Source organism: Eschrichtius robustus, chromosome 11 (assembly GCF_028021215.1).
Source record: "Eschrichtius robustus isolate mEscRob2 chromosome 11, mEscRob2.pri, whole genome shotgun sequence".
Lineage (NCBI taxonomy): Eukaryota > Metazoa > Chordata > Mammalia > Artiodactyla > Eschrichtiidae > Eschrichtius > Eschrichtius robustus.
In genome coordinates, this window is record NC_090834.1 from 42,271,135 (window position 1) to 42,298,217 (window position 27,083).

Here is a 27,083-nt window from a genome sequence, read left to right on the forward strand (position 1 = left end):
TCATCGGCCCAACCTGGGCAGGGCGCTCATTCTCGAAGCGATCACTGTGGTCAGGGGATGTGGACCCTCTTCTGGATCTAGGGGGTAGAATCAGTCCCATATAAACCTTGTGGACTAATAGTGGGGTGAAGGTAGTTGCCCAAAAGAAAAAGTGAAGTGCTGTTCCCTGAAGAAGAGGGAAGGGATGATGGGCAGAGGCCAAAACAATGTGTCTACCAGCCTTGTGCAAGGAATAATTATTATTCTAAATGAATTCTAAATCAATTTAGAACGTTAAACATTCTATGATTCTTTTTAATTTGGTCATAATAAACAAATGTTTCTTTCGTGTATTTAAAGGCCTCCCAGTTTCCACAAAATATTACACAGGAAGAAATGGATTTCAGTCGCAAGCATGATGACAAGGTCAGGTATCAAGAAGGGCTTTTGGCCCCTGAATTTGCTAAAGGTGTGTAGAGGGGAGCTCCAAAATTCAAGGCTCATTTTTTTTTTCTTTTTTTTATTTCTTTTTTAAAAATATGGAACACTTCACGAATTTGCATGTCGTCCTTGTGCAGGGGCCATGCTAATCTTCTCTGTATCGTTCCAGTTTTCGTCTATGTGCTGCCAGAGTGAGCACTCAAGGCTCATTTAATCAAGACAGATGAGGGCTCCACGCACAGTGGGGCCAAGAATGGCCTATTCAGTTCCAAAATTTAATATAGGACAGGATTCTCTGGGGGCAAGAACCAGGCCAACTTGTGGTTCCTAAAAATCTAACTTGTGCTTTGTTCTTCCCCAGGGAAAGAATTCATTTTAAGTCTCTCCTACTGCTCCTCACCAGAGACAGTTGCTGTTTTCCAGGGATGCCTCAGAACATGTTCCGACTGCCTTGAGTCTGCCCACCAGCACCTAGCTCGGTCAGCTGCAGGTGCATGAGAACCAGGCTGCCCTCAAATGGGTGGCTATTTTTGGTTGAGACTTCTGTGACTGAACATTGACCTGCCAAGTATACTTCAAATTTTTTTCTTGAAGAGATAAAAGGGGAAAGTTCCTCCCAGTGTTACGTACTTACCAGGAAATGGGGAGCAGCCAGTGAGCAGGTTCAACTGGAAAAGCTAACCCGTATGCAAAAAAAGGTGGAGATTATTTCTTTTGTCAGATACAAGTTTTTAACTGTGTATAATTGGGCAGATGATTATGGAATAACTGTTAGTTAAAAAGTGTTAGGACTTGTGTAAATTCCACAACAATCCACAAGTTATTGTTCATTGCCCTATTAATTCCTTGATAGAAAAAAGAAAACTAACACCAACTTTTAAGGTCATTTCTTTTTATCTAAGTGCAAAAATTTACTGCCCCTAAAAGATACTGTTATGAATAGTCAATATGAGAATTTATTACATTTATTTTAGGGTTTTACTCTTATGCACTCAAGTTCTTCCTGTATTCTTACTTGACTGAACAGGTAGTGCAAGAATTTTGGATGTTCAGAAAAAGGTACATTGTGAAATTCTGGTTAAAGTCAGAAATATTTGCACCATATTTAAAATATTTATAGGGCTTACTTCTGCATTCTTCTTGTTAAACTACTCTTTCCTAAAAGAGAGTTTATTTGCAGTCACATGTAGAAGTTATGGAATACAAGACACACAAAAGGAAATTATTTTGACATTGCAATAAGCATGTTAATATCACACAGTGCAATGCCTGGCACATACGAGGTGTTTAATAAATGTTTGTTAAATAAATGAATAGATGAGTGAATCAATGAACGCCACTGTTAATTTTACTTTTCATGAGGCACTTATGAAACAGTTCACTTTCTTCATTCACGGAGAGTATGCAAAAGACTTTGGACTAAAAAGTAATGACTAAGATAAATAATATAGCACAAGTGTAGGGTGAAAATGGTAAGTATCATACTGGCCTCCCCAAATCCTCTTCAGGTTCACCAGCATTATCTCTGTACCTCACCTGAAGTCTACTTGGGTCCTCAGTCAAATGAGTTAGCTCAAATTCCATACAGTCTCAGGAACTCAAACACATCTGATCTGGATTTACTATGGTACTGGCTCCACATCAGAACTTATGTGTGGCCTTACTCAAGGCAATCGGACCCTAACTCAAGACAAGACCCTAACTCAGGCAGGCAGCCCAAATCTGTACAATTGGAGGAAGGGATTGTGACTCCCCTCCCCTCCCCCTGCCCTGACCCCACTTCTCACACAGACCCAGGGCACACCTCACTAAAGAAAATGGAGAGAAGATGCATTTTCCATAGAAGTCAGGGAATTCTGTCTTGACCAGCAAATTACCTCCAAGCAGCCACTGAGAGCACAAAAGTGGTCAGACCAGGTTCCATCACACTTGTTCCTGTGATTCTTCTAAAAGGGCTCTGAGGCACTTGAAATATTAAGAAATACTTGTTGGATTAAAGTCAACAAAATTAGTGACATACAAATGATTTTGGAAGAGTGTGAGAATGGAAGGGTAAATGCATGTTGCTTATGCATGGCAAGGAAAAACCATTCTTGAATAAGTGGGACAGCCACTTTTTATAGTTCCACGACCAGCATACCGTGGCCCAATAAACCACAGCCCAGAAATCTTGCAAGATTCACCAGGGTGAAATCACAATAAAAGTGCTGGTTATGTTATTTTCAACCACTCCAAAAAGAACCTTTTGTCTGTATTTACCCTTAGCAATGTTTAAGCCAATTCAGCAAGTATTTGATCTTGGGAGAAAGAGAAAGACAGGTGAATAAACACTGCCCCAACTGTCTGACGGCACTGCAGGAACTACTTCTGTCCTGGAAGCACCACTGGACTTCTGCAAAAAAAGGGAACTTCTTTGAGTGAGCTCACTGCTCAAAGACTTAATTTCCAGGATCATCCAAGACAGCAGGGGAGTAACAGCCCCTCTTGAAGTCAGAGAAGAGAAATTAGATGTGAATAAAAGCCGTAGATGCTGCCTGACCACCATTCACACATTCTCACTGTTCGTCACTGAAAATCTGCTGTGCCTCTTTCATTCCCTTGAAACTCTCAAGGGCCCATTTCCCTGTCCACAGTTTGAGAAAGAACTTTGGGGATTGTTGTTAGAAGATTTTGATATGATGACCCCAGGATTGGCTGTGTTCCTTTAAAAGATAAAATACTGCAGTTTTTCTTTATTTTGATATATTATGACGACTCCTTTGTCATTATCAGCTTGCAGAGCTATTTCTCAAGTGTTTTCCAAGCAATACAGGACTGAGAATTGTTCTATATTGATATTTGGAGGGCTACATTAGGGTCAGACCTTGTTTGGGCTTAAAAACTTGCAAAGGCTGTAACTTCATGCAGTAACACTTATTGGATGTCAATTATGTGCCAGACACATGAGGTATATCTGAACAAACAGACAAAAATTTCTGCCCTTGTGGGACATGCTAGCTATCACACTCAACCCACCCATGTAAATTATAGCTTTAGAGAAATTCCGGATCTGAAGAATCCAAAGGTAAACTTCAGAAGCTATGATGTGTCAGGCCTTTAGTAACCCTGCCTATTTGCTTCTTGAGGCAACATTTCCTTGATTGCCTTGTCACTTTGTCATTTGTCACTTCTGAACTGATCAAGTGTCATTATCAGAGTGGAAAGTTCTTTCAGACTCCTATCTTTGCAACTTTCTCATATCCGTTTATAAATAGTTAAGCAAGGTTTGTTCATATTATCAAAGACGTTTTTCAAGTTAAAGGGAAGCAATGTTTTTTGAGGGGTGGGGTGTACACCTGGGTCTCTCCACCCAAAAGTTTCCACTCTATCCCCTTTAGTTATAGAGACCTGGAATTATGAACCGGAAGGAAGCTATTTAGCCCACACACATGCTCCAAGCAGGTATTATAATTAAGCCAGATAAAACTAAAAGCAGTTGTACTACTAAGGATCCTTTTCGTTGCCATTACACTGACTTACTAGAGACAGCTTTATGATGACTGTTTCTTTTTTTTTGGCCACACGGTGCGGCGTGCGGGATCTTAGTTCCCTGACCAGGGATCAAACCCGTGCCCCCTGCAGTGGAAGTGCAGAGTCTTAACCACTGGACTGCCAGGGAAGTCCCAGCTTTAGACCAAAAAAAAAAAAAGGGCAGGGTGGGGGACAAAATTTACTGTCATGTAAGAAGTGTGTCTCATAGAGACCCACCTTTTTTTTTTTTAATAGTTGAAGAGTTTTATTAAAAATAGTAAGAAAAAAAAAGCTAATGTAATTAAGTTAAAGAGTCATTAGGCAGAAATTTCCTTAAATGATGAGAGACTTAACCCTTCCGTGAGTCCAAAGGCCCCTCCACTGAGGGACAGTCTCCAGTGATGCCCTGCATGTTCACTGGTTCCCAGGCTCTCATCTGACAAACTCACTGGTAGCTAAGGCTTTGGTGTCCTGCACCCAAGGCTAGTCTGTGACAGAGAGCTCCCTTGAACAAAATTTACTATCTTGTGAGAAGGGGTTCTTACAAAGCCCAAGAGGAGGACTACAGGACAGAGAATGCTGTCAGAATGCTACATCTCCTTCCTTCCCTCCACCCCGCCATCCCCATCAGCTTTCTGTGTTTCTCCAGTTCACTGGGCAGAATATAGTTCTCCCTAGCTACATAGTTCCCCAACAGCAGAGTGTGACAAGCAGATTTTGAATCTCCGTTTTAAGTCTTTGGCAGCAAAAATCTGACTGGACTTCCTTGGGCCTGGTGTCCCTCTAGTGAAATTAGCTATGGTCTGGCACTGGGTCCAGAGCAGTGGTGGTCAGTAGGTGGGTTTGGGCAGGGAGTGAGGGTACTAGTTCTCAGAGAAATGAACACCTTTGTGAGCTGAACAGTTCTGGAGAGGTGTCTGCCTCTTGTGTTTGTTCTGATTTTGAACAGATGACCAAGGAAGGAACTTTCTCAGTCTTTCTATTATTTCCATAAACAAATGCTTCCTTATGTCTAAAATAAATACCTGCAAACAACTTATTATGAAAAACTATAAACACATACAAAAGTAGAAAGAAAAAGGTGATGAACCCCCAGTTCCCTTCATCAAGATTCAGCGATTATTAAGATTGCTCCCATATGCTCCACCTAACCATTTTTCTTTTATTTCTATGTTTTCAATTAAATCCCATATATCATCTTTCATTCCTTCATGATGACGTATGTCACCTACAAAGTCTACTTACCAAAAGAGCTGAACCTGAATCCAATCAAGCCACAGGTAACTTCACACCAGGTGGCACTTGGTGTCCAATTGTTGCACTTGTGTGATGTTAAGATTAATCACAGGTTCTTGTGGTGCCTAGCCTTCTCTCCCAATGAGGAATCTCCCATCAACATTTGTCTAGGGCTTCCGTGGTGGTGCAGTGGTTAAGAATCTGCCTGCCAATGCAGGGGACACGGGTTCGAGCCCTGGTCCAGGAAGATCTCACATGCTGCGGAGCAACAAAGCCCATGCGCCACAACTACTGAGCCTGCACTCTAGAGCCTGCGAGCCACCGCAATGAGAAGCCCGCATGCCGCAGCTACAGAAAAGCCCGCGCGCAGCAACAAAGACCCAGCACAGCCAAAAATAAAAACAAATAAATTTAAAAAAACAAAAAACCACATTCATCCAATGGTTTCACCCATTGATGAGCAGAGTCAGTTAATGCTTTGGGGATTATAAAATGGTAGTTTCACTAATCTATCATTCTTTCCACATTTATTAACTGAAATTCTGTAAAGAGGACTTCCCTTAATCTACTAGGGCTATTTGGTACCTAAATTACCAAATTGTTCAGAAAAGGTAAGATAATAGATAATTCTTTCTTTTCAGTCGCTGCCTTTGTAAGTAAGAATTAATGCCTTTGCAATTTCGATTAGTGTTTAGTGAAGCTGGGTTTTGTTTTTGTTGTTGCTGTTTGCCTTATTCTCTCTCATTTAAAAAATACACTTATGAACTCATGGCTTTTTATATATTCAGTGAGTGCCAAATTTTTTATGCTAAAATTTCCCCACCTTTGGCCAGAGGATTACTTCACGGTGGCTCCTAAGTCCTTTGGATATGACCTATTAATTTTGGAAACTTCCCTGTTTTCTGTACAAGATGCTCCAAATTCATCCTGGAGATTTCCTGCCTCAGATCTGGAATCAGACATTCCTCCAAGGAGCCATGGCTTCTTTTTTAATCTAAGTGTTCTTAAAAATCAACTTTATTGAGGTACTAGGGGTTAGGATTTCCATATAAGAATTTTGGGGAGACATAATTCAACCTATATTCAACACGGGGAATTTTTTAAAATGTTATGAACAATATGAATTGTTTAACTTACCAGGTTTTCCTTTCAATATTGGCTACCAGAATCAAACTTGATAAACTTTAAATTAGAATTTAAATGAAAGAATATAGTGAAGTAAAGATCAGGATCAGGGGAAAAAGATATAACTTAATGATCCAGGCACACTTACAATAGAAGGACCAAAAATCTCATTGTTAATCTGAAGCTGTAAATCTTTTTTGAAACTCCCCAGAGTATAAAGAAATAAAGAGTTGATAGGGAAGGAAGAAAGTAAGGCAGACAGGCAGTCAGAAAGAAAAGAACGAAGGAAGGAAGGAAAGATGAGAAGGAAGAGAGGAAAATGAGAGGGAGTAAGAGAGGGGTGGAGAAGAAAGAGAGAAACAGAGACAGAGACAGAGACAGAGAGAGAGATTAGGAGCTAATCCAAATCTACATTGTCGGGACACAACTAAATCTTAGGCCCAATGACGCTGCACCCTACCGCCATGTCCCTGGATAATTAGTTTGGGTATATTTTTCTTTTTCATTTTCTCTTTACATATTGTAATATTATTTCTTAGGAAATAGGTAATACTATTAAATAAGAATATAGAGAGCCTAATTAGGGTTTCAATACAATCCCAGCTGCAGGGGAAATCCTAATCTCTTTGCTTTTTAGCATTCTGAGAAGCAGTCCTTTCTTTCCCAAGATAATTTTCCTATGTTCTGTTTTGTTTTGTTTTGTTTTGAAGATATACATAAAGAACACAAAACTTAAGTGCACAGCTCAATGTTTTTTACATGCAGCACACACATACTCTTACTTGTGTAACAACTACCCAGATAAAGACATAAAACACAACAGGATCCCTCATGCTTGTTTCTAGTCAATAGTTCCCAAAGGAAACCACTATTTTTCATAGTTAAATTTATCATTTTTATTGTTTCTGACTTTCATATCATACTTAGAAAATCATACTTCTCCATCCCAATATTTTCTTTAAAATCTGCCCATATTGTCTTCTGTTACTTTTTATTGTTTTATTTTATTTATTTTTAAATTGAAGTATAGTTGATTTACAATGTTTCAGTTGTACAGCAAAGTGATTCAGTTATATAGATATGTGTATATATATATATTAATATATATTTATATATATATACATTTATGTATTCTTTTTCAGGTTCTTCAGAAGCTACTATTTTGACTTCTGTCTCTCTAGGTTAGTTTTACCTGTTTTTCAAAATCTATACATGGATTCCTCCAGTATGTTCTCTTTGTGTCTGGCTTCTTTTTGTCATCATAATGACTGTGAGAGTCATTGGTCTCATATGCTTTATTCTTTTTTGTTTTCTTGTATCTTTCCACTGTATAAATATATTACAAGTTATCTAGTTTCCTGTTGATAGACATTTGGGTTGTTTCCATTTTTAGGCTATTTTGAATAAAGCCATCATAAACATTTTTTTACTGTCCTTTTAGGTGGCATCATCTATTGTACAGGCACCATAAAAAAATATGGGTTTATATTTAAGAGATATCATTACCATTTACCATCAAAAGGGCATCTAAAAAGTAAGAAAACAAGACTAAAAGTAACTGAGACATGGCAAGAAATAAAATATATAAAATTACCTTGGTGCGGTCAGGGAAAATTATTTCATAGCATTTATTGTGTTTGTCTCATATACACAGCACATATTTACTATATAAAAATTTTTTTTAATATAGAAAATATAAAGAAGAAGATGAAGAAAATATTGCTCCTCCCCCAACTCCATCACCAGATAGCCACTGTTTGTATTTGGGTATTTAACGAATATACAGTATAATATAGTTTATATATATATAGTTTATATATTGTGATACTATTTGTAGTCATCTTTCCTTCTTTAACATCAGCTTTGTCCCATGTCTTTAAATGCACTTTGAAAACATGACTTTAATAGTTTTATCATATGACCAAGAAAAAGGATCTGTAGCTACTGATGGTACAGGTGCTGGATGGACCACACCAGGTACAGGGAAAACCATGAGTCAAAAGCCCTGTCTATGCACACAGTTTTAATCAGCATTTAGTCCCCTACTTACTTAAAAATTTTTTTTTTAATTTTACCGTAGTAAGAATACTTTACATGAGAACTATCCTTTGAACAGATTTTTAAGTGTACAATACAGTCTTGTTATCTAGAGGCACAGTGATGTATAGCAGATCTCTAGAACTTATTCACCTTCTACAATTGAAATTTTATAGCCGTTGATTAGCAAACCCCCCATTCTCTCTCACCCTGGCCCCTGGCAGCCACCATTCTATTCTTTGCTTCTGTGAGTTTGACTAGTTTAGATTCCTCGTGTAAGTAGAATCATGCAGTATTTATTCTTCTGTGACTGGCTGATTTCACTTAGCATAAAGTCCTCCAGGTCCATCCCTGTTAATTTCCAATCTCCTGTAGTGTGTGTGTGTGTGTGTGTGTGCACGCACGTGCGCGTGTGTGTGTTGTGTAGGCAGGAGTGTGACTCTGGCTGAAACATTCTGGGAACTAAGGGGATTTGGGCTCTTGAAATGGACAATGTTGACTCCCAACTTGATCACCCTATTTCATCCAAACACCTTCTAGTTTATTCCATCTAGAGTGTAAACATGCAGATTTCTATCAGGATTAGGGAGTCATCTCGGCTATGAGGAAAATATAAAGCATTTCCTGTTTGTTGTATCAGTGGGAGGAGGTAGAAATATTTCTTAAAATGCCAAGTTTAGAAAAATCAGATGCAACATGAAGGTAAGTAAATTGTGGTACTGTCATATCAGGACATACTATATAGACTGTAAAATCATGATTTAGACAAACATATATGATATAGGAAAATGGTCATAATGTCTGACTAAGTGAAAAAATGCAGGCTATAAAATAGGTGTAATGTGATAGTATTTTTATTTAAAAAAAATCCTCATTGTATGATTTCTATCTCTATAAATATTTTGGTTGTAAACAAAGGATATCTTAATAAGATAAACCAGAGGATACATTTCTTTAAAAGTAAGACTAAAACATTGTCTTTTCAAAAAAATTTTGTCCCATTGAAAGTGGGGGTCTGGCTGCTCGCAGATCTAAAGCCAGTAAAGAGGCAAATGGGTGGAAAGGAAAGTTTGCTGTATTTCGGAGGCCAGCAGCCTGGGGGGAAGGGCGGACTCCTGTCCAAAGGCCAACTCCCCCCCACAGACAATCAGTTTCACAGTGTAAATATTTTTAAGTAGGGAAGAGACATACCCAGTCAACAAATCTTTGTTGAGCTGACTTGATTTATTTCATTAATCTGAGAAATAAACTTGAGAACCATGAACTGGAGAAAGTTGTAAGATGAGCTTAAGTGAAGAAGGAGAATGAAACGTGTATAACCAGAATACTAGGAAAAAGAACTTTTTAAGTGGGTGAGGGGGTGTAAGTAAATCACAGCAGTTATGTATAAAATGAAAAATCTGAAAAATCCAAAGGTCCAAAACATAGAGTAATAAATGCAAAAAAAAAATAGTACAAACATATAAAGATTTTTAATATAATTATTCATTTATATTTTAATGAGTGGAAAATTATATGTTGTGCTATATATACCATACAATGTGATTTCAAATATTTCCTATGCATGTAAAGTAAAACATGCATAGGAAAAAAGAATAAAAATATATCAGTATGTTATCAGTGGCTTTTTCTGGGAATTGAATTACAGATGGGTTTTTTTCCTTTATTTTTTTAAATTTTCTACACAGTACATATGTTACTTTTGACAACTGGGGGGAAAGGAAGTTAGGGTTTTTTTCTCCTTTTTAACTAACCTCTTTTTAGCCCAGCAGTATTACAGTATTTGTAAAATGCCCCCCTCCCTTTAAAATCTCTTCATAAATTTCCTGGCTCCTTACTATTTAGTGACAAATTCTAGAGAAAGGATGAGCTCTACCAAGGCTAGCATTAAAATGGTTGTCTCTGAGTCAGAGACTTTTCATCTCTGCCATTCACTTACTAACCTTTACCTATACCTGTAATTTTTTCTTAATGGATGACCATAATTATATTACAGTGAAAGGTTAACATTTATAATGTTTTCCTTGAAGTAGACTCAATAAACATGCCTTTGTTTTATCATATTTGACATACTTAATAAAATAAGCTGAAATAGAAGCCCAGTGTATCCCATCTGTGATAACTAAAAATAAATATATTTTCCTCCATTGTTTTCAGGTGCTTAGCAAAACTTTACCAATCGTCTTTCATTGCTTTGGATTAATTTATAGATAGGAACTAATATCAATAATAGGAATTACAGGCTAGTATACATTTTTTTAAACACATCTAAACCGTGAAACAAGCCTGGGTTTCTTCCGTTTGTTCAGACATCAGGAGAAAGAGGTTTCTTCTCAATGGAAAAATTGTTCATCTTATCCTAGAGTAAAGCAATAAGTGAACAAATAAGTACGTTTTTACTTTGGGGAAATGCTCTTTAATTCCAACCCCGTTTTAATCTAAAATTGATCTAATTTTCTTAACAGTGCTTCATTTGGTGGAGCAGAATGTAAAAGCCATACCCATGTGATTCAAGTAACTGGAGAAACCTCGGTCTTCTAGACCCTCATTACTCAGAGTATAGTGTCTGAACATCAGCACCACCAGGGAGCTGGTTAGAAATGCAAAATCTCATCCCACCCCAGATCGACGGTATCAGAAACTGCTTTTTGATAAGATACCTATGTGATTTGTAGGCACATTGAAGCCTGAGAAGTGCTGGGCTGGACAACTTTAATATTATTATTTTATTGTTGTTGTTACATGCCACAGAAGAAGAAGAAAACGATCAAGGTAATTGACTCAGTCTTGTTAGTATAATGAAAGCAGGAGATGCTTCATAGTTTCTAACCAAAAACTCTTTTAGAATTTAGAACTACAATTAGATGATCATGATTCTAAATTTAAATTTTAAATGACGTGTATTAAATGTTGGAGGAGTTACAACTACAGTGATCGTGTTGTTCATGAGAAAAAGGAAAAGAAGCACAAGTGAATAGGAAAAAGATGGCAGTGAGGATTGCCCAGATTATCTACCTAAAGTACACTTTATAGGAGAGGTTTCTGGAAATATTGTGTTCCAAGGAAAACCTCTCTTTGAAAGCATCAGTGTGTATATAAGATATGCACAACTTTTCATGACGCACACACGGAAGTCAATGGGTTCCCTTGCTTTTCCTTCTATGGTTTACATTGTTTAATTTAGCACTTCAAAGAGGGAAAACCATATACTTTGGTGGAGGGGGAGACGTGTGGGGTAGCAGCAAGAAGGTTCCGAACATACAGGAGGCATTCAACACGTATGTATTTCCTGTTTCATCATTCGCGCGGTCATTCTTGTGACTGATAGCGATTGAGCACCTACCGTGCCAGGTACCGTGCTAAGTGCCAGACAAACAGTGGTGAGTGAGAGAGACATGGGTCCCGCCTTCACTGGGTTTCTGACAGTGTTTGAATTAATACTGACCAATTTTTGAGAGTTATCTGTGGGTTTTGTTCATCTGTGATATTTCTGTCTTGCATCTAACTTTTCTAATTGATAATGAGAAATATCTAATTCTCAGTTATCAGCTAATTCTTATGGATTCATCAGTTGTGATTTGTATAGCAGTTAGTAGCAGTTTATATGGCAAAATGCAGCTGGTAACTTACAGAGATGAAGCTAAAACATACAACAATGTCAGTTACATACTATAACATGACCACTGTAAGGGCTTGACGTAGGCTGGAGATAAAGGGCTGGGGGCCGCTAGGAAGGTAGTGTGGATGAGTATCAATGAGCAGGAGCTGTGAATAAGTTTCTCCTAAACCGTATGGGTAAAAGTAATGTAATTATGGTCAAAATCAAACATGTATTTTTTATTATACGCCCCCAATTGATAAATCGGGTAATCTGTTGCACTTCTATGTCTTCAAATGAAGGTAATTTGTTCTTCAAACCAGTCTTATAATATGGCATTTAGAAAATCATCTTTAAAATAAATTGCTTTGTGAGTTTTCTTGGAATGATGGATTTGCCCACTAGAGTTGGGACCTGACAAATTGGGTGGAAAGCTGAAATAAATAGCCCCCACTGGGCAAGTGTCCCAGACTTGGGTGCAACAACCATTACTTCAGGTCACTCACATCTCTGTGGATTTTGCATGTAGTTGACTCCCAGGTTCCTAACCCTGCATTCCCATGGCCCTGGCATTTGTACCTCTTTAACCACTACTATTCCACCCTTGTTTTCTGATGAGTGAATTCTCTGCCATGATGGCCCAAAGCTTGAAGCATAGTCTTGGAGTCAGATGGAAACAGGTTTGTAGTTCTGGCCTCACTACCCCTTAGACATAGTACCTTGGGTAATGTAATGTCTCCAAGCCTCAGTTTTCTCACGTGAAAAATGAAGATTGAAACCTTCATCTCATGTGACCCTGTGGATTACATAACTATAAAAGACTGCCACGCCTGGCACATGATAAATGGTGGCTACTACTACTTTATTATTATTAAACCCAGGTCTCTATTACTGGTTCCTTTTTGCTACATGAATCCCCTTAAGTAACAAGTTTGTTTATTTTTTCACCTTGTGTTTCAGTCTTTAGTGGCTGTATTTTCCTCCTATTGAATCCATATTCTGGAGGCTTCCTCCCTGGGGACGCCCCTCCTTTGTGGCACTTGGGCTGAGCCCTCACCCCATTCCAGATTCACCAGACAGCCCAGTTCCTGTGCATCGTTGGCTCACAGAGTTGGTGGTGCCTCGTGACTTCTACTCACTAGCTGAGTGACTTGGGTAAATTATTCAAACCTTTCTGTGCCTCAGTTTCCTCATCTGTGAAATGAACTGTACTTGTTTCATGTGATTGTTGTAAAGATTTAATAGATAATTATATATGAAGAATCTAGAATATGAAGTGCTATATAGCATTTGCCAGTATGACTCATATCTTGGTTAAGAGGACCCAAGCTTGGCACTTACACACTTCTTTCCTCTCAGCCCAGGGTTCCCTCCCAATTGTAGAGCTGTTTTCACGACTTATAGACCCAATTGTATGTCCGTACACTATCTGGACACTGCTTGTGCTTCCATGTCAGAACCCCTGCCTTCTCCACATCCTGCCACAAATATCGCTGGCAGACCCTGGCTGGGGCAGTGAGGAATGAGTAACAGTTCTTTCCCCAAACATAATGTCTGTGAGGAAGAGTCTACTGGGGCCAGCCTGGTGGCCTCCTACCTAAAATAGGGTAAAACTAATGGAACCTAGCAAAGCAGTTGCCTTATTCTTCCTGAATTCCCTCTTCTCCCTTTCCTCATTTCCACTAGTAAACGCAGATCTTCTGTCTAGAAGAAAGGACAGTGCAAGATTCCTCCCCACTGAGCCTGTGTGCTGGAAGGTCTTCCGTGGATAAAAAGGAAAGGAAGGAGTCAGGAGTATAACTCAAGAGTGTGAACTTCTATTGTATCCGTGGGGTAAATTGGTTACTTAAACTATTACTATTTAAGTTCCACAATAAGGTAATGTAGCTAAACTACAAGTAACCTGAGAGAAGCAAGTCAAAAGAAGATTGGATTTTGACTGGGAGCTGTAAATAAAGCATACACCACTGGTTTATAAACAGCTCAGTATCTTCCATACTTGGGGTGGAAGTCAAGGGTATCCAGGTCTTACTTTGTAGCCCTCCGTGCCTCGAATAGTACTTGGCTTGTGGCAGTAAACTGTTTCTGCTCGGCAGTCCTGGCTTCAAGCTTCCCACAGGGAGATTCCTTTTAATGCTCCAAATCCCTTCCAGGGCCACTGTCAATATTTTCAAAAGCAAGATAATGATTATTAGCTTCTTCTCTTTTCAGCACAAAATGTTCGTAAAGTATTTACTTGGTGATTATTTTCTTTAGCCATTTGGGTGGAGGTTTATTTGGTCTGATTGATCAAACCACCCAAGGTCTTTAGCCTTTGTTTAATCTGTAATTCTAGTTCATTCATTGAATTATTCCCTATGCAATTAAACCTCTACAGTGTTATGAATTTAACCTGCCCCTAAAGAAATAGATGAAAAGTCAATTAAGAAATACAAATAGCAAGACACAGAGAAATCAGGAATAAATAATCATTAATATATGGGCTTCATCAGGCAATCTTATCTGATTCTGCTTTAACTCCTAGAAGCACAAGTATTTCCAAAGATAACATAACCCAAAATTACCAAAGTAATTCATCCAATAGATCCAACAATCTTCTAAACTAGTTGTTGTTTAATCTCCCCCTTGAAAGAAACAGTAAACTCACTGGAAAACATCATAACAAAATATTTGTAATGTGATGTCTATGCACTGTGCAAGGCAAATTATAGTCCTAAATCCTGATACCACCAATAAGTATTGGTTTAGTAATGATTTGCACTGGGCTTTTCTCCATATCCTAAAATCACATGTTTAGATTCTGGGAATCAGTTAACAAGCATTTAGTGAGAATCTACTGTGTAGAAAACTGTGACCCAAGTCAAACAAAGAAGTGAATTCAGGTAAATGCCGTAAGCTGTTTTTCCCATTTCTGAAGCTGCAAATGTCAATGCCCAGTATTCTCCACAGATCCAAGGCTGCCCACTGGCATACCCACTGACATGATCTCTCCCTAAAGGAGTCTGTACCATGCAATGAGTAGGGGCACAGCCTTTGAGTTCAGAGGAGATCTGGGTTTCAATCTCTGCTCTACCACCTACCAATTCTATGACTTCGGGCAAGTTATTTAATCTACGATGTCTCAGTTCCTTCATGGGGATGACAATAATATCTACCTTGAAGGATTATTATAGTATTTGGATGAAATGGACATAAGTGCTTTGTACTCAATAAATAGTAGCTTTTTTTTTTTTTTTTTTTTTTTTACAGGGACAATGATTTTCCCGTACAAGCATGGACTCAGATTCTATTTCCAGAGGCACAGTCACTGAGCTGACCCACCAGGCTGAATGTCAGTCCTTTCCCCTCCTTCCCGGCTCCTGAATGGAGTGGCTGGAGCTATCTGTCAAGATTCGTTTCCTCCCTCTTCTTCAAAGACCTTCAAGGAAGACTCCACAATCTCCTTCTGCCAAGACCTTACAAAGTTCAAGCTGCTCCTTATACCTAACCCAAATCTTCCCTTACTCATCAAGCCAGTTTCCTTTCCTGCCCCGTCTAGAGATAGAAAAGGGTAACAAACTCTCAGACGTAGGAGTCCACAAACATTTATTCAATAACCCCCGTGACACCCTGTGAGAAACCAAGAAAATAGATTTAGATTTGTTCCACATTGTGGGAAGGTCTGGTAAACGGAAAACGGTTAAAAATCCAGAGGTAGAACTCTGTAGAAAACCCACATCAAATTAGATAGAAGAATTGTACTAGTCTAATAGGTGGCTCTTTCAGATGCAATCACATTTATGGCTTAATAGAGAACATATCTGAAATGTAAATGCATATGCCTAGAAATGCATGGAAAAAAAACCCTCAAAGCAAAATGTTGTTATACATAAGTGTTTACTGTACTTGGGGATAGAGGGTGCTGGGAAAAATAGCATGACTTTGATTTGATAGGATATTTGCATGAAGACATTACGGAAAGTGATATATTCAACTGGAGGAAAAGAGGACCAAAAAGAAGTGTGAATATCCTTTGAAGCAGCGGCTTCTTTAAAGGGAAATTCAACTCTCTCTGCTCTGGGCAAATGTTTTCCAGGAGGAGGAAGGAAGACAAAGGGGGGTTGTGCAGAACAATGGGGCCAGAGAGACCTCAATGTTGGCAGCTTAACCTGAAAAGGAAAAGGGCAGAAGGCATAAGAGAGACGCTAAGAGAAAGGAATCAAATCCTTTCTTGAAGTTCGGAATCTTAGAGATTCTTCTTCTCTCTCCTCTTCTCATGCCCCCAAACCTCTTCTACTCAAAAACCTTTTTAGGTGTGTTTTTATCCTGAATTTTAAAGTTACAAAACCAAGTCTTTACGCTGAAAATTTTAGCGTAAAATTTTAGATCCCAATGGGATCTGACCTGGTCTATCAGAAGGTCGCCCTTTAAAAATATTTTTGTTTCCCCAGCTGTCTCAGGACTGTGAATAAGGAACCCTGGAGCTTTAAAAGCCAGTTGAGAAACATATTGTCTATTCTTCCTTTGTGTAAACATGTTCAGAGGAAGAAAATTTTAAGTAATTTAAATTTATATTTGGTGACTTCTAAGCTCCGTAATTATTATTATTTTTTTTTTGTAATTATCTTGACATGCCTTTGGTGTCTAGTAAGTTCCTTGTATATTATAGGTACAAAAACATTTTTGTTGAATGAATTAATGAATAGCAAAAATATCCACACTTGCTGGGTAATATTTCACATTTCTTAAATTTGTACTAAACATAATAAACAAACCAGACTCAACATTAAGTTTGCATGCAGTCAGGCACATATAGACACAAATGAATGCATCTGATAGTACACTCTTGAAATTCATTGGGAAAGGAAATGTATAAGAGAACACTAGTGAGCTTCATTAATCAAATTTTTCATGACTACTATAAACTCTGCAGGTTTTAGCCAGAAAAATACAAAAGCCCTTGCAATTTGAAAACATTAAAGTAGTACATTAATGTATTTCCACATGGTCCTCTATAGAAAATTTTCAAAATGTAGAAATAGCTTTAAAATAAATGGCAAAATGAATGCAATAGTCCCATAATGCATGTCTCATAAACCTACCTCTTCTTTTTTAAAAAGTTGTAAGGAGGGGGAAATCTTCAGGGAACCACTAAGAATATATGAATTGTGATGTTAGCTAAATTCTTACTTATCCAGAAGTTTCCATAGGTTGCCCAAATTCCATTTACACCTGACAGCAGATCTGATCAGAAAATTGCATTTCTTCTTTTCATCATTTCAGGATGATGAGACCCTGTAGATCCAGGTCCCTGTGCTTGGGGCAGGAATGGGTAAAGCCTCTGAAACCTCTTCTACCTCAAGTTTGTACTTAAACCTGGAGAAGATCGTGACAACTTTGTTGTTACTGAAGAGAATACTATTTGCTACCAGTACAGTTTCAAATCTTTTTTCCTCTAAGAAAACATAATCTTATATTTTAAAGTATATCCCAGTGGCTAAGAGCAAAGACATCAGCTTCTGATGAGCCTACGTTCAAGTATCAGTTATTCCACTGTGTGACAACAGGCAAGTCATTGTACCTCCCCCAGGCCTCAGCTTCCAGAGCTGCAAAATGGGAATAATAATGATAGGGACAAAAAAAAAAATAATAATGATAGGGACAGAGTACAGGGACAAAGTAGGTGATTAAATAGTTAATTCCACTAAGGGATCATAAGTAAAGAAAAAAGTATGGGAGACCCCTATAAGTTAATGATCACTCAAGAAAGCAGGCTTGCTTAACAACAAAACCATGCACCAGAAGCATGAGACATGTCCCAAAACAATAAAACAATGGTGGAATGAGACCCACATCCTGTCCAGTGAGGCCAGTAAGTTAATGATTCCTAGGACATGCTTCTCTGCGCACACTAAAAACAAAAATACAAGGAAAAGGTGACATTAAACTGAAACCTGAGATGATTTACCATATTTTAGTATATGTAACCGCCTTTTTGCTTATTTCCATTGCTCCGTGATAGTCCCAGTTTGACCATGTAGGGACAAGAATACTCCTGCCCAATGTGGAGGAGAAACTGATGATGGAAGCTTGATGTCTACCCTCCCCACTTTTCCTTTGATTATAAAACTGCAGCCCACTAAGTTCTTGGCGTGCCACCCTCTTGCCCACCCACTTGTAAATCTCACAAGTGTCCTATACTAACAAACTCTTTCCTTACCTGTCACTCTGTCTCTCACTGAATTCTTTCTGCACGGAGACAGAAGCTCTACCAAGCTCTACGCTCTACTAAGTCCCAAAACGCATTCTGCAGTTTCAATAAGAGCATAGGGTTGTTGCAAAGATTAAGAGAGGTAATTTGTAAAAACTTTCATGTCCAGGAGACACACTGTGAATGATGGCCAATATAATAAATAAATAAATAAAATTATGAATGATTACCACCATCATCATCATCATCATCATTAGAGAGACTCCCTTCACCCACCTACCCCTCCCCTTCTCACTGAACCCATATAGCTCTACATCAGGAACCTAGAAGGACTCAAAAACCCAGAGAAGGGAAGGCTTAGAGGCCTGGCAGTCCATTTTTCTTGTTGTCACTGATGCCATTCCCCAGACCCAAGTATGGGGTGCACAGTAATAATCACCTGGGACATGTTGGCCATTGCAAGGTCTTCACAGCTCTTATTAAGTGTTGTCATACACGACCACAAGAACAGGTGGGATAGCTCAATCACCTGAGGGTCCCTCACTGAACGGCTTTTTCCTGAGTCCCTTCTTGCTACCCAAATAACAATATTCTAAAATAAATGTAATGTTCACTCTGTTAAACATCCTTAAAACCTAACTTCTGGATCTTTTGACCTTTGGTTGATTTTGTGCAACCCAAAGAGAAGAAACTTTTGACCTTTTACCAATTTCATTCAACCAAAGGAGAAGAAAAAAGGACAGAAATAACTTAAGTCCACTGCTTTGGGGAACTTCCATTATTGTCATCATAGCTCAATCGGAAGTAAAACATGCTATCTTTTAAGTTGCTTAACTTCAGAACAAATGTCCCTCAATAGATGGTACGATTGAAACCAGGAGATTGAATTTGACCTTCAAGATCACTGCATTTGACCTTCAAGAAAAAGGTCATTTGCAATCTGGAAAAGAACAATTCCCCTGCACTCATGGAAGCAAAAGCCCCTTTGGGATGGATGAAGGAGCAAACGATAAGTAAAGAAGTGAAGACAATGAATGGGTCAAGCATACTTACTCCTAACATCTGGGAATAGCTACTATATAAGTCATATAAGCCCCTCAGAGTTTTATGCAGAATTATGGGTGTATGTGACAAGGTGTGTTTTCCAGCAAGAGAAGCCATAGCTTTCTTCTGATATTTAAAAGAGTGTGTCACTGAAAACCTCCTTCTAGAAGGTCCAGTGGCTGACCCGAGCTGTCAGCCCTCTGTGCTAGGCTGGAAGAGTGTGGCATTCTCCCTGGGTGCTAGTTTCCTATTCTGGCCAAGGACGTGGGGCTCCCAGCCATTAAAAAAAAGAAGAAGAAAAGGAAAAGAAAAAATATAGTAGGTTTTTGTTTTTCATCAATAGAGCCCTTTAAGACTTAACCTTGCAGAATCAATCCTCAGCTTTAAAAGATTTTTCTAAGCTAAACTAGCACCTCCGTGCGACCTCTGGTGGATGTTATTAAAAATGCAGCCCCCCCATGCAGCCCAAGCATTTTCCATTTTATATGAAGAATATTTGAAAACACTGCCTAGAAAAATGACTTTTTATAAACCGAATAATTTTTCCTAATCATTTAGACTGTCTCATAATCAAATGTAGCCATTAAGAATAATACAACATTCAACTAGTGTATAAATCAGCTTTTATGTAATCACTGAAAACAATGAAGGTGACCGAAAATATAATAGTATGGACTTAACTATTTTTTTTAATCACCAGGGAAGTAGTATATGTAGATTGGGGTTCAGAGAAGTAATTTAGTAGGTCATTTTGCATCCATCCATAGAGTTCAAACTCTAAGACTTTAAACTTTCCTTCAAGACACTATATGAACAAAATGAGCCGTTTTGTTGATCTCTCTTTCCGTAAGAATGGGTGACACAAGAAGCCTTAAAAGGTGTTTCTATGCTGGTTTTAAAACATAAAGTGGGAAAACAGTTTAAAAAAAAGAAATAGAAAAGACTTATTATAAAGCTATAGTAACAAAGACAATGTGGCACTGGTATTGAGATCAATAAATAGATCAAGAGGACCAAATAAAGAGTGAAGAAATACGAAAAAAAAAAAAAAAGGGAAAATACACCATGGAGTCTGAAAAGATGTACCTCTGGGCCTGCAGCATCTTCTCTTAGGAATCCTTAGGGAATGTGGGTCCCACCAGACTGTTCAACAATCCTCCTCAGAAAATGTCAACTTCTCTGAGTATAGGAGTCATGCCTTACAGCTCTTTTATATCTTCAAGCAACTGCTGGTACCCAAGAGGGTTGCAATAAAAACCTGATGGTTTGAAAAGCATGAAATATGCACCTAGCAATCACTGAGAAGGAACTATGAAAATGAGGGGATCCAGCAGTTTCAAAATAACATCTATGAGGGATTCTTGAGAGCATATCTTTTTTCAAATGAAGCATCAGTGCAAGCTCTCAATGCCCAGGCCATGTAACTCATATACCATGTGTATGTGGGATAAAATCCTTGGCTGCTTTGACCGATTTAAATGACTTAGATTCTTCTGGGTCAGTGACTTGCAAAGTGGGGTCCCTGGACCAGTATCATCAACGTCACCGGAAACCTGGTAGAAATGCAAATTCTTGGACCCCACCCCAGACCTTTTTTTTTTTTCTTTTTTAAAATTTATTTATTTATTTATTTATTTTTGGCTGCATTCGGTCTTTGCTGCTGTGCACAGACTTTTCTCTAGTTGCAGCGAGTGGGGGCTACTGTTCATTGTGGTGCGCAGACTTCTCATTGTGGAGACTTCTCATTGCGGTGACTTCTCTTGTTAAGAAGCACGAGCTCTAGGTGCACGGGCTTCAGTAGTTGTGGCACGAGGGCTCAGTAGTTGTGGCTCATGGGCTCTAGAGCTCAGGCTCAGTAGTTGTGGCGCACGGGCTTAGCTGCTCCGCGGCATGTGGGATCTTCCCAGACCAGAGCTCGAACCCATGTCCTCTGCATTGGCAGGCGGATTCTTTTTTTTTTTTTTTTTAATTACACTATACTAGGTGTGCTTTATTTACTTATTTATGGCTGTGTTGGATCTTCGTTTCTGTGTGAGGGCTCTCTCTAGTTGTGGCAAGCGGGGGCCACTCTTCATCACGGTGCGTGGGCCTCTGCAGGCGGATTCTTAACCACTGTGCCACCAGGAAAGTCCCACCAAACACGTTCTGAGCCAGTTACTCAGAAGTAACTGATGGATGAGGCCCAGTTATTTGCTTTTAACAGGTAATTCCCAGGTAATTCTGATGCAGTCTAAACTTTGAGAACCACTGTTATTGGTCATACTTATATTGATAAAGATAGAATATGTTATTGTGCTTTTCAGGCACTTGGAAAAAAATTCTACTTATCATTAAATAGAAATAACTCCACCAAAAATGTGGGACAGCAATGTAGATTCTGATACCTAGCTCATTTTTTTTTTCTAAATACAACAGTTTATTTGGAATAGGCAAAATAATTATAAAATTAGCCAAGAATTTCCCAGGGACCCATTTTTCTTTTAATAGTCATGGTTTTGCAATAAATAAAATAATCGCTCTGCCATCAGACAGACAATTTTATATCCATTTTGCAAATATACCTCATTTGTTACTGAGATTACCTGCAGGTGGATGTTTAATGTGGCATTCATCTCTCTTAATATAAAGTTCTTCTTCCAGTACTTCCTTAATTCTCTTATGTGGCTCACAATATAAAAATTTCTTCCCTAAAAAGACATTAACAAAACTGGTTACTTATCATAAATCCTGCCCAACCTTCTAGCCACTACTTACATGAATAACTACTTTTTAAAGAGACAAATCCTTCCATACAAATAGCAGACGATTCACCCTGCAGACTCTATTTTGGAAAGATCTCTTCCATTGTAACTTTTAGTTTTGGGGGGAACTTTACATTTGGGGGTTAAGTTTCAGATACCTCTTTTAGGTGTTATGAAGTAATATATGAAGTTTTCTTCATTAGCTTGAAGAAAACTTTCATTTATTCAACAAATTCTTATTAAAGACATACTCTGTGCCAGTCATTTGGGGCAGAGCACACAGCAATGAATAAGAAAGATGTATGCTTGGAGCCTACAATCCAGATACATAATACAGAAGAGTCTAGCAGTATTTCATCATCTTTTTTAAAAAATAAATTTATTATTTATTTATTTATATTGAGTCTTCGTTGCTGTGCACAGGCTTCTCATTGCGGTGGCTTCTCTTGTTACAGAGCACAGGCTCTAGGCGCGCTGGCTTCAGTAGTTGTGGCACACGGGCTTAGTTGTTCCATGGCATGTGAGATCTTCCCGGACCAAGGATCAAACCCGTGTCCCCTGCATTGGCAGGCAGACTCTCAACCACTGCACCACCAGGGAAGTCCCTCATCATCTTTTAAAGAATAAACCTGAATTGTAGTAGTGAGCCACTAATGGACATAGGACTTTTTCCTGTCCTCTAAACCTGCCCCCACAAGAAAACACTGCTATGGTTGAGGATGGATTATTTGTTCTAAGTACTTTAGCTACATTTCTTCTGCTCACCCCAGGGAGGGCTGCGTCATTTGAGCCCTTCCATCTCTCTAATCTCTCCTGTCAGCTTCTCTCTCTTGCTATCTGAGCTCCGGCCACATGGCCCTTCTGTCCATCCCCACATGGAAGCCTTTGAACATTCTATTTTCTCTGCCTGAACTGCCTTTCTCCTAATTTTTTTTTCCCCTGGGTAACGTCTACCTGAATTTCAGGTCTATGCTGAAATGTCAGTTCTTTAAGGAAACTTTCCTTGGCTCCACAATCTTGAAATGCCCCTGGTTACTTTTTCTCATAGTACTCTCCTCTTTTCTTTCATTTGATTTATTGCAATGTGTGTGCAGCCTCATTTACTGTATATACAATTATTTGTGTAACTATTAGTTTACCATATGTCTCCCTTACCAGGCCATAAATACCATAAGAGCAGGGATGTTGTCTGTTCAGTTCATTAGAGTCCTAGAACAGAGTTTGACATAATAATATATGCTCAACAAATGTGTGTTCAAGTGGAACTAAGCATTGTTCAATTAGTGAAAGATTCTTCTATATGCATGTCTGCGCACGCAGACTTGTGAACATCAGGGAACCAGTAGCTCTAGTCTTAGTGCCCAAAAGCTCAATCCAAGGAGCCATGGAAAACCTAACTAACCAACACAAAGCTATGGCAGGTGTCATCTTTTCCTGACTAACCGATAGGGAAGACAAGTAAATAAATTTGACTTGTGTGCAGACTGACCCTAATGGGGCAAAAGACCTGCTGCATATGGCTGTGGGTCTGGTTCATTCCTGGTCACAAGACCCAAACACACCCTCAGACATGAACAAGGCAGAGTTAGATACTTTCTGAATCTTGTTTCCCCCAAATTAGGAGTCATATGAATGAGAGATGAATGAAGGTCAGAATTACTCTAGCTTAACTTTGGTTTAAACTTTTTTGGTTAAATCATGATCTTCAGGCAGAAAAAGAATGTAAGAAATGTGGCCAAGAAAGAAGAAAAGCCTGTAATAGTTCAGAAGAGAGGAAGAAATCACTTGCTCTAAGTTCAAGTCTCTTGACAAATTTCAGCCCTTCTGTTATGAGAATTTACAGAGGAAATCACCAAAGGTTTTGAGGAACTAAGAAAAATGAGATAGTAGTAAAGAGCTAGTATAGACAAATATTCCCAGCTCCTAGAAAGACAGAAAGAAAGAAAGAAAGAAAGAAAGAAAGAAAGAAAGAAAGAAAGAAAGAAAGAAAGAAAGAAAGCAAACAAGCTGGCTAATAACAATTGCTACAATTTATTGAATGCTACCGTGCCCTAGGCATCTTACATATATTATCTCTCTTCCTGACAACCTATGGGCAGGTATAATTATTCCTATTTTATAGACAAAAAAGTAACTTCCAGAAGTCATAAAAATTAAAAGTCATGCCTACCTAACTCTCTCAAATCAAGTTACTAAACTAGATAGACTAGGGAGATGCTGTAGCCACAGTGTAGTATGTGCATTTCAGCAAGGCATTTGATAAAGTGCATTTCTCTTTGGCAGAGAGCACCCACGCCAAAGATGCTGATTGACAGATCAGGGGCTTCTAGAGACTCTACTTGGAACTGTTGGGGTCACCATTTAATTTGTTAATTTGAATATAGGAACTTTCAGCAAACTCACCAAATGTGAGAATGGCACAAACCTGGTGAACGGTTTATGTGCTGAATGGCAAACTCAGGACTCAAAGGGCCTTTTACACCTAGAATGAAGTGCTAAAATTCATAGGACGGTATGGTTGGGGATACATATAACGACCTGTATTTAGGACCAAACAAAGGAATTGCATAAGCATAGGACAGAAAAGGCCTGGGTCAAATGTTTTCAATTGGACAGGGGGGGAAAGAGAAACTAAGGATGTCATAGACTGCGTTTGTTATGTGTGTTAATAATATAATGTGTCTGTCAAAACAGCTCATGTAATTTTAGATCCACTTAATAGAAGTATAATTTTCAGAGCAAGGGAGGTTATAGCCCCACCACACTACACTAACCTGATTGTACTGGATTCAGTGATTTAATAAAATGGAGAATACTGGGATAGTTCAGCCAGCGTGGTGAAAGCACTACAAATTATTTTAAAGGTAACACTGAAAAAAGAAAAAAAGAAAGGTAACACTGAGTCTATGAAAGATTTGGTGGGTGCTCAAATAGCCACCACTATATAATTCAAAAATGTTTCAGTGGGAAAGCACCACATTTTATCTGTGTATATTTGGGAGCAGATGTGTGATTAGGGAGTAGAAGCTGTACAGAGACTGGGGACCTTTCCAAAAAATAGAGATTGAAGACCTTTCAAAAAAAAAAAATTGAAAAATGAATGGGTACTTTGTGCAGGTGTAAATATTCTGTCTCTACTTCAGCTGAGGCCAGGAGCTCAGGAAGGCTGAGGCAGGAACTCTTCATATGCCCCCCACCCCGACTTTGTGAGCTCCTGAAAGTCTGGACACCTGCCTTAATCCATTACTCATTTCTCAGCAACCAGCCCAATGCCTGACATGCAGAAAGGACTCAATAGTTGTCAAATTGATGAGTGAATGGTTAATTCCACCTTTTACTCCTACAGTTACGGGGAATACAAAACCTTTAAATTATAGCATCTTTAACAGGAAAATTCCCAGATAGATAGAATTTTAAGTCGGAGTAAGGAATTACTTAAGTGTACTGAATACTTATATATACTGAATTTAGTTGCTCTAAATAAGGTCTCTGCATGCTGTTGACAGTAACAGGAATGAGGTATCATAATCAGGCACATTGTGGCTGATGCTAAGGGAAGAGGTCCTTTCACCAGGCAGCAGCAGTTCTGTGGCTCCTCGGGGGGTCTCCGTCTCCCAAGAGGAGGGTGCGTGGTCCCTCGAGGAGCGGAAGCTGAGCCGCTTCAGCCCAACCCTGGCTCCTCTGTTGTCCTGGTGCAGAGGGAGCCACGCTGCTCTAGAGAGGCAATCAGGGAGGCGCTGCAAAAGGGCTGGGAAGGCTTGCCTTCCTCTTTGGCCTATTATTTTCATCTTCATCATTCCTTACCACCTACTGAAGACCTGTGGGGCACAAAGGGCTGTGAAATATCTGTAAATTTATGGAACAGTATGGAAGAGCACTTCGACCTAGCGCGGACTCAACCATGTTGGCTGTGACTGTGAACCAGAACTACTTTTAGTTATTTGAATGTTGTTTGTGTGTTCGGCAGGGCAGGGAGGAAACAACAGCAGTGTGTTAAAATGTGGCCCATGATTGTGAGATTCTAAAAGGATCAGGTAATCATAATTTATGAACTGATAATCCAAGAGATGGGGGTTTAAGTGTTTGAAGGATTTCTCCAGCACTGAATGATGGTAGGCAAGTCACTTCCTTTCCTCTAGTGTAGACCTCAGTTTCCTGGCCTGTAAAATGAAGGAATTGACAAAAATGATCTGCATATTTCCATGTGTGTATATCATGTATGTATTTAAAAAATAAATTTCATAGTTTTATGTGTAAAATTTAAATTTATATATTACATTTTACACATTTTTATAATTTAAACATATTTTTAAATATATTTAAAACTTATATATTTTACACATTTTTATAATTAAGATATATTTTATAATTTAATATTTTTAATATCATATGTATGTATATATACACACACAATTTTTTTCAATACCTTCCAGGCCAATGCCACTACCAATTAAGTTGGAGGCTACCTGGACTCAGGTAGCCTTTTATGAAGGAGGGCTTGGGGAAATGGACCAGATGCCTTCGGCCACAAAACCATCACCCCTGCCTTTGCCAAAACAGCAGCTTCGCCCCCTCCCTACAAAACCTTTGCGGCAATAAAGACACAGACCTACTAGAGAATGGACTTGAGGATATGGGGAGGGGGTGGGGTGAGATGTGACAGGGCGAGAGAGTGTCATGGACATATATACACTACCAAATGTAAAAAAGATAGCTAGTAGGAAGCAGCCGCATAGCACAGGGAGATCACCTCGGTGCTTTGTGACCACCTAGAGGGGTGGGATGGGGAGGGTGGGAGGGAGGGAGATGCAAGAGGGAAGAGATATGGGAACATATTGTATATGTATAACTGATTCACTTTGTTATAAAGCAGAAGCTAACACACCATTGTAAGGCAATTATACTTCAATAAAGATGTTTAAAAAAAAAAAAAACCTTTGCGGCTTCAGCTAGTCTTACTCCGGTTTCCCCCAGTTCATCTTTCACCGCTTCTCCTCGCCCACGTCCCCCCGCGGGGTCCGAGGCTGAAAGGGAACTCACATTGCTTCCGGGACTCTTGGGGGCCGCGGCCTCCGGTCTCCCCGCGCGCCCCGCACCCCAGGCCTGCGGGCGGCCGAGACTGCTCGCCGTCGCGGCCCGCCTCGGGCATCGCCACCGCGGTCATCGCCTCCTCCCCCGTCAT

The 27,083-nt window shown here is 39.1% G+C and overlaps 1 protein-coding gene and 1 non-coding gene across 2 annotated transcripts; both read right to left on the reverse strand.

The window, feature by feature from the left end:
• C11H11orf97 (chromosome 11 C11orf97 homolog) lies at positions 1-27,083 on the reverse strand. Its single transcript, XM_068556067.1, has 4 exons — positions 26,942-27,083; positions 21,743-21,847; positions 13,959-14,084; positions 1-77 (listed from the first exon to the last, which is right to left on the reverse strand). Exons 1-4 carry the CDS (start codon positions 27,081-27,083, stop codon positions 1-3), a joined length of 450 nt encoding a protein of 149 aa, XP_068412168.1.
• Positions 513-619, reverse strand: LOC137772761 (U6 spliceosomal RNA). The gene has a single exon (XR_011075564.1). It is a non-coding gene; the product is annotated as a U6 spliceosomal RNA (small nuclear RNA).

Excerpts from the sequence above, each read along its gene's own strand:
- C11H11orf97 (XM_068556067.1), bottom strand. The coding sequence starts at position 27,083 with ATGACGGGGGAGGAGGCGATGACCGCGGTGGCGATGCCCGAGGCGGGC. Across the intron at positions 21,848-26,941 it reads CCAAGAGTCCCGGAAGCAAT|GGAAGAAATTTTTATATTGT; the intron begins GTGAGTTCCCTT and ends ATGTCTTTTTAG. Across the intron at positions 14,085-21,742 it reads CATTAAACATCCACCTGCAG|TGGCCCTGGAAGGGATTTGG; the intron begins GTAATCTCAGTA and ends AAATATTGACAG.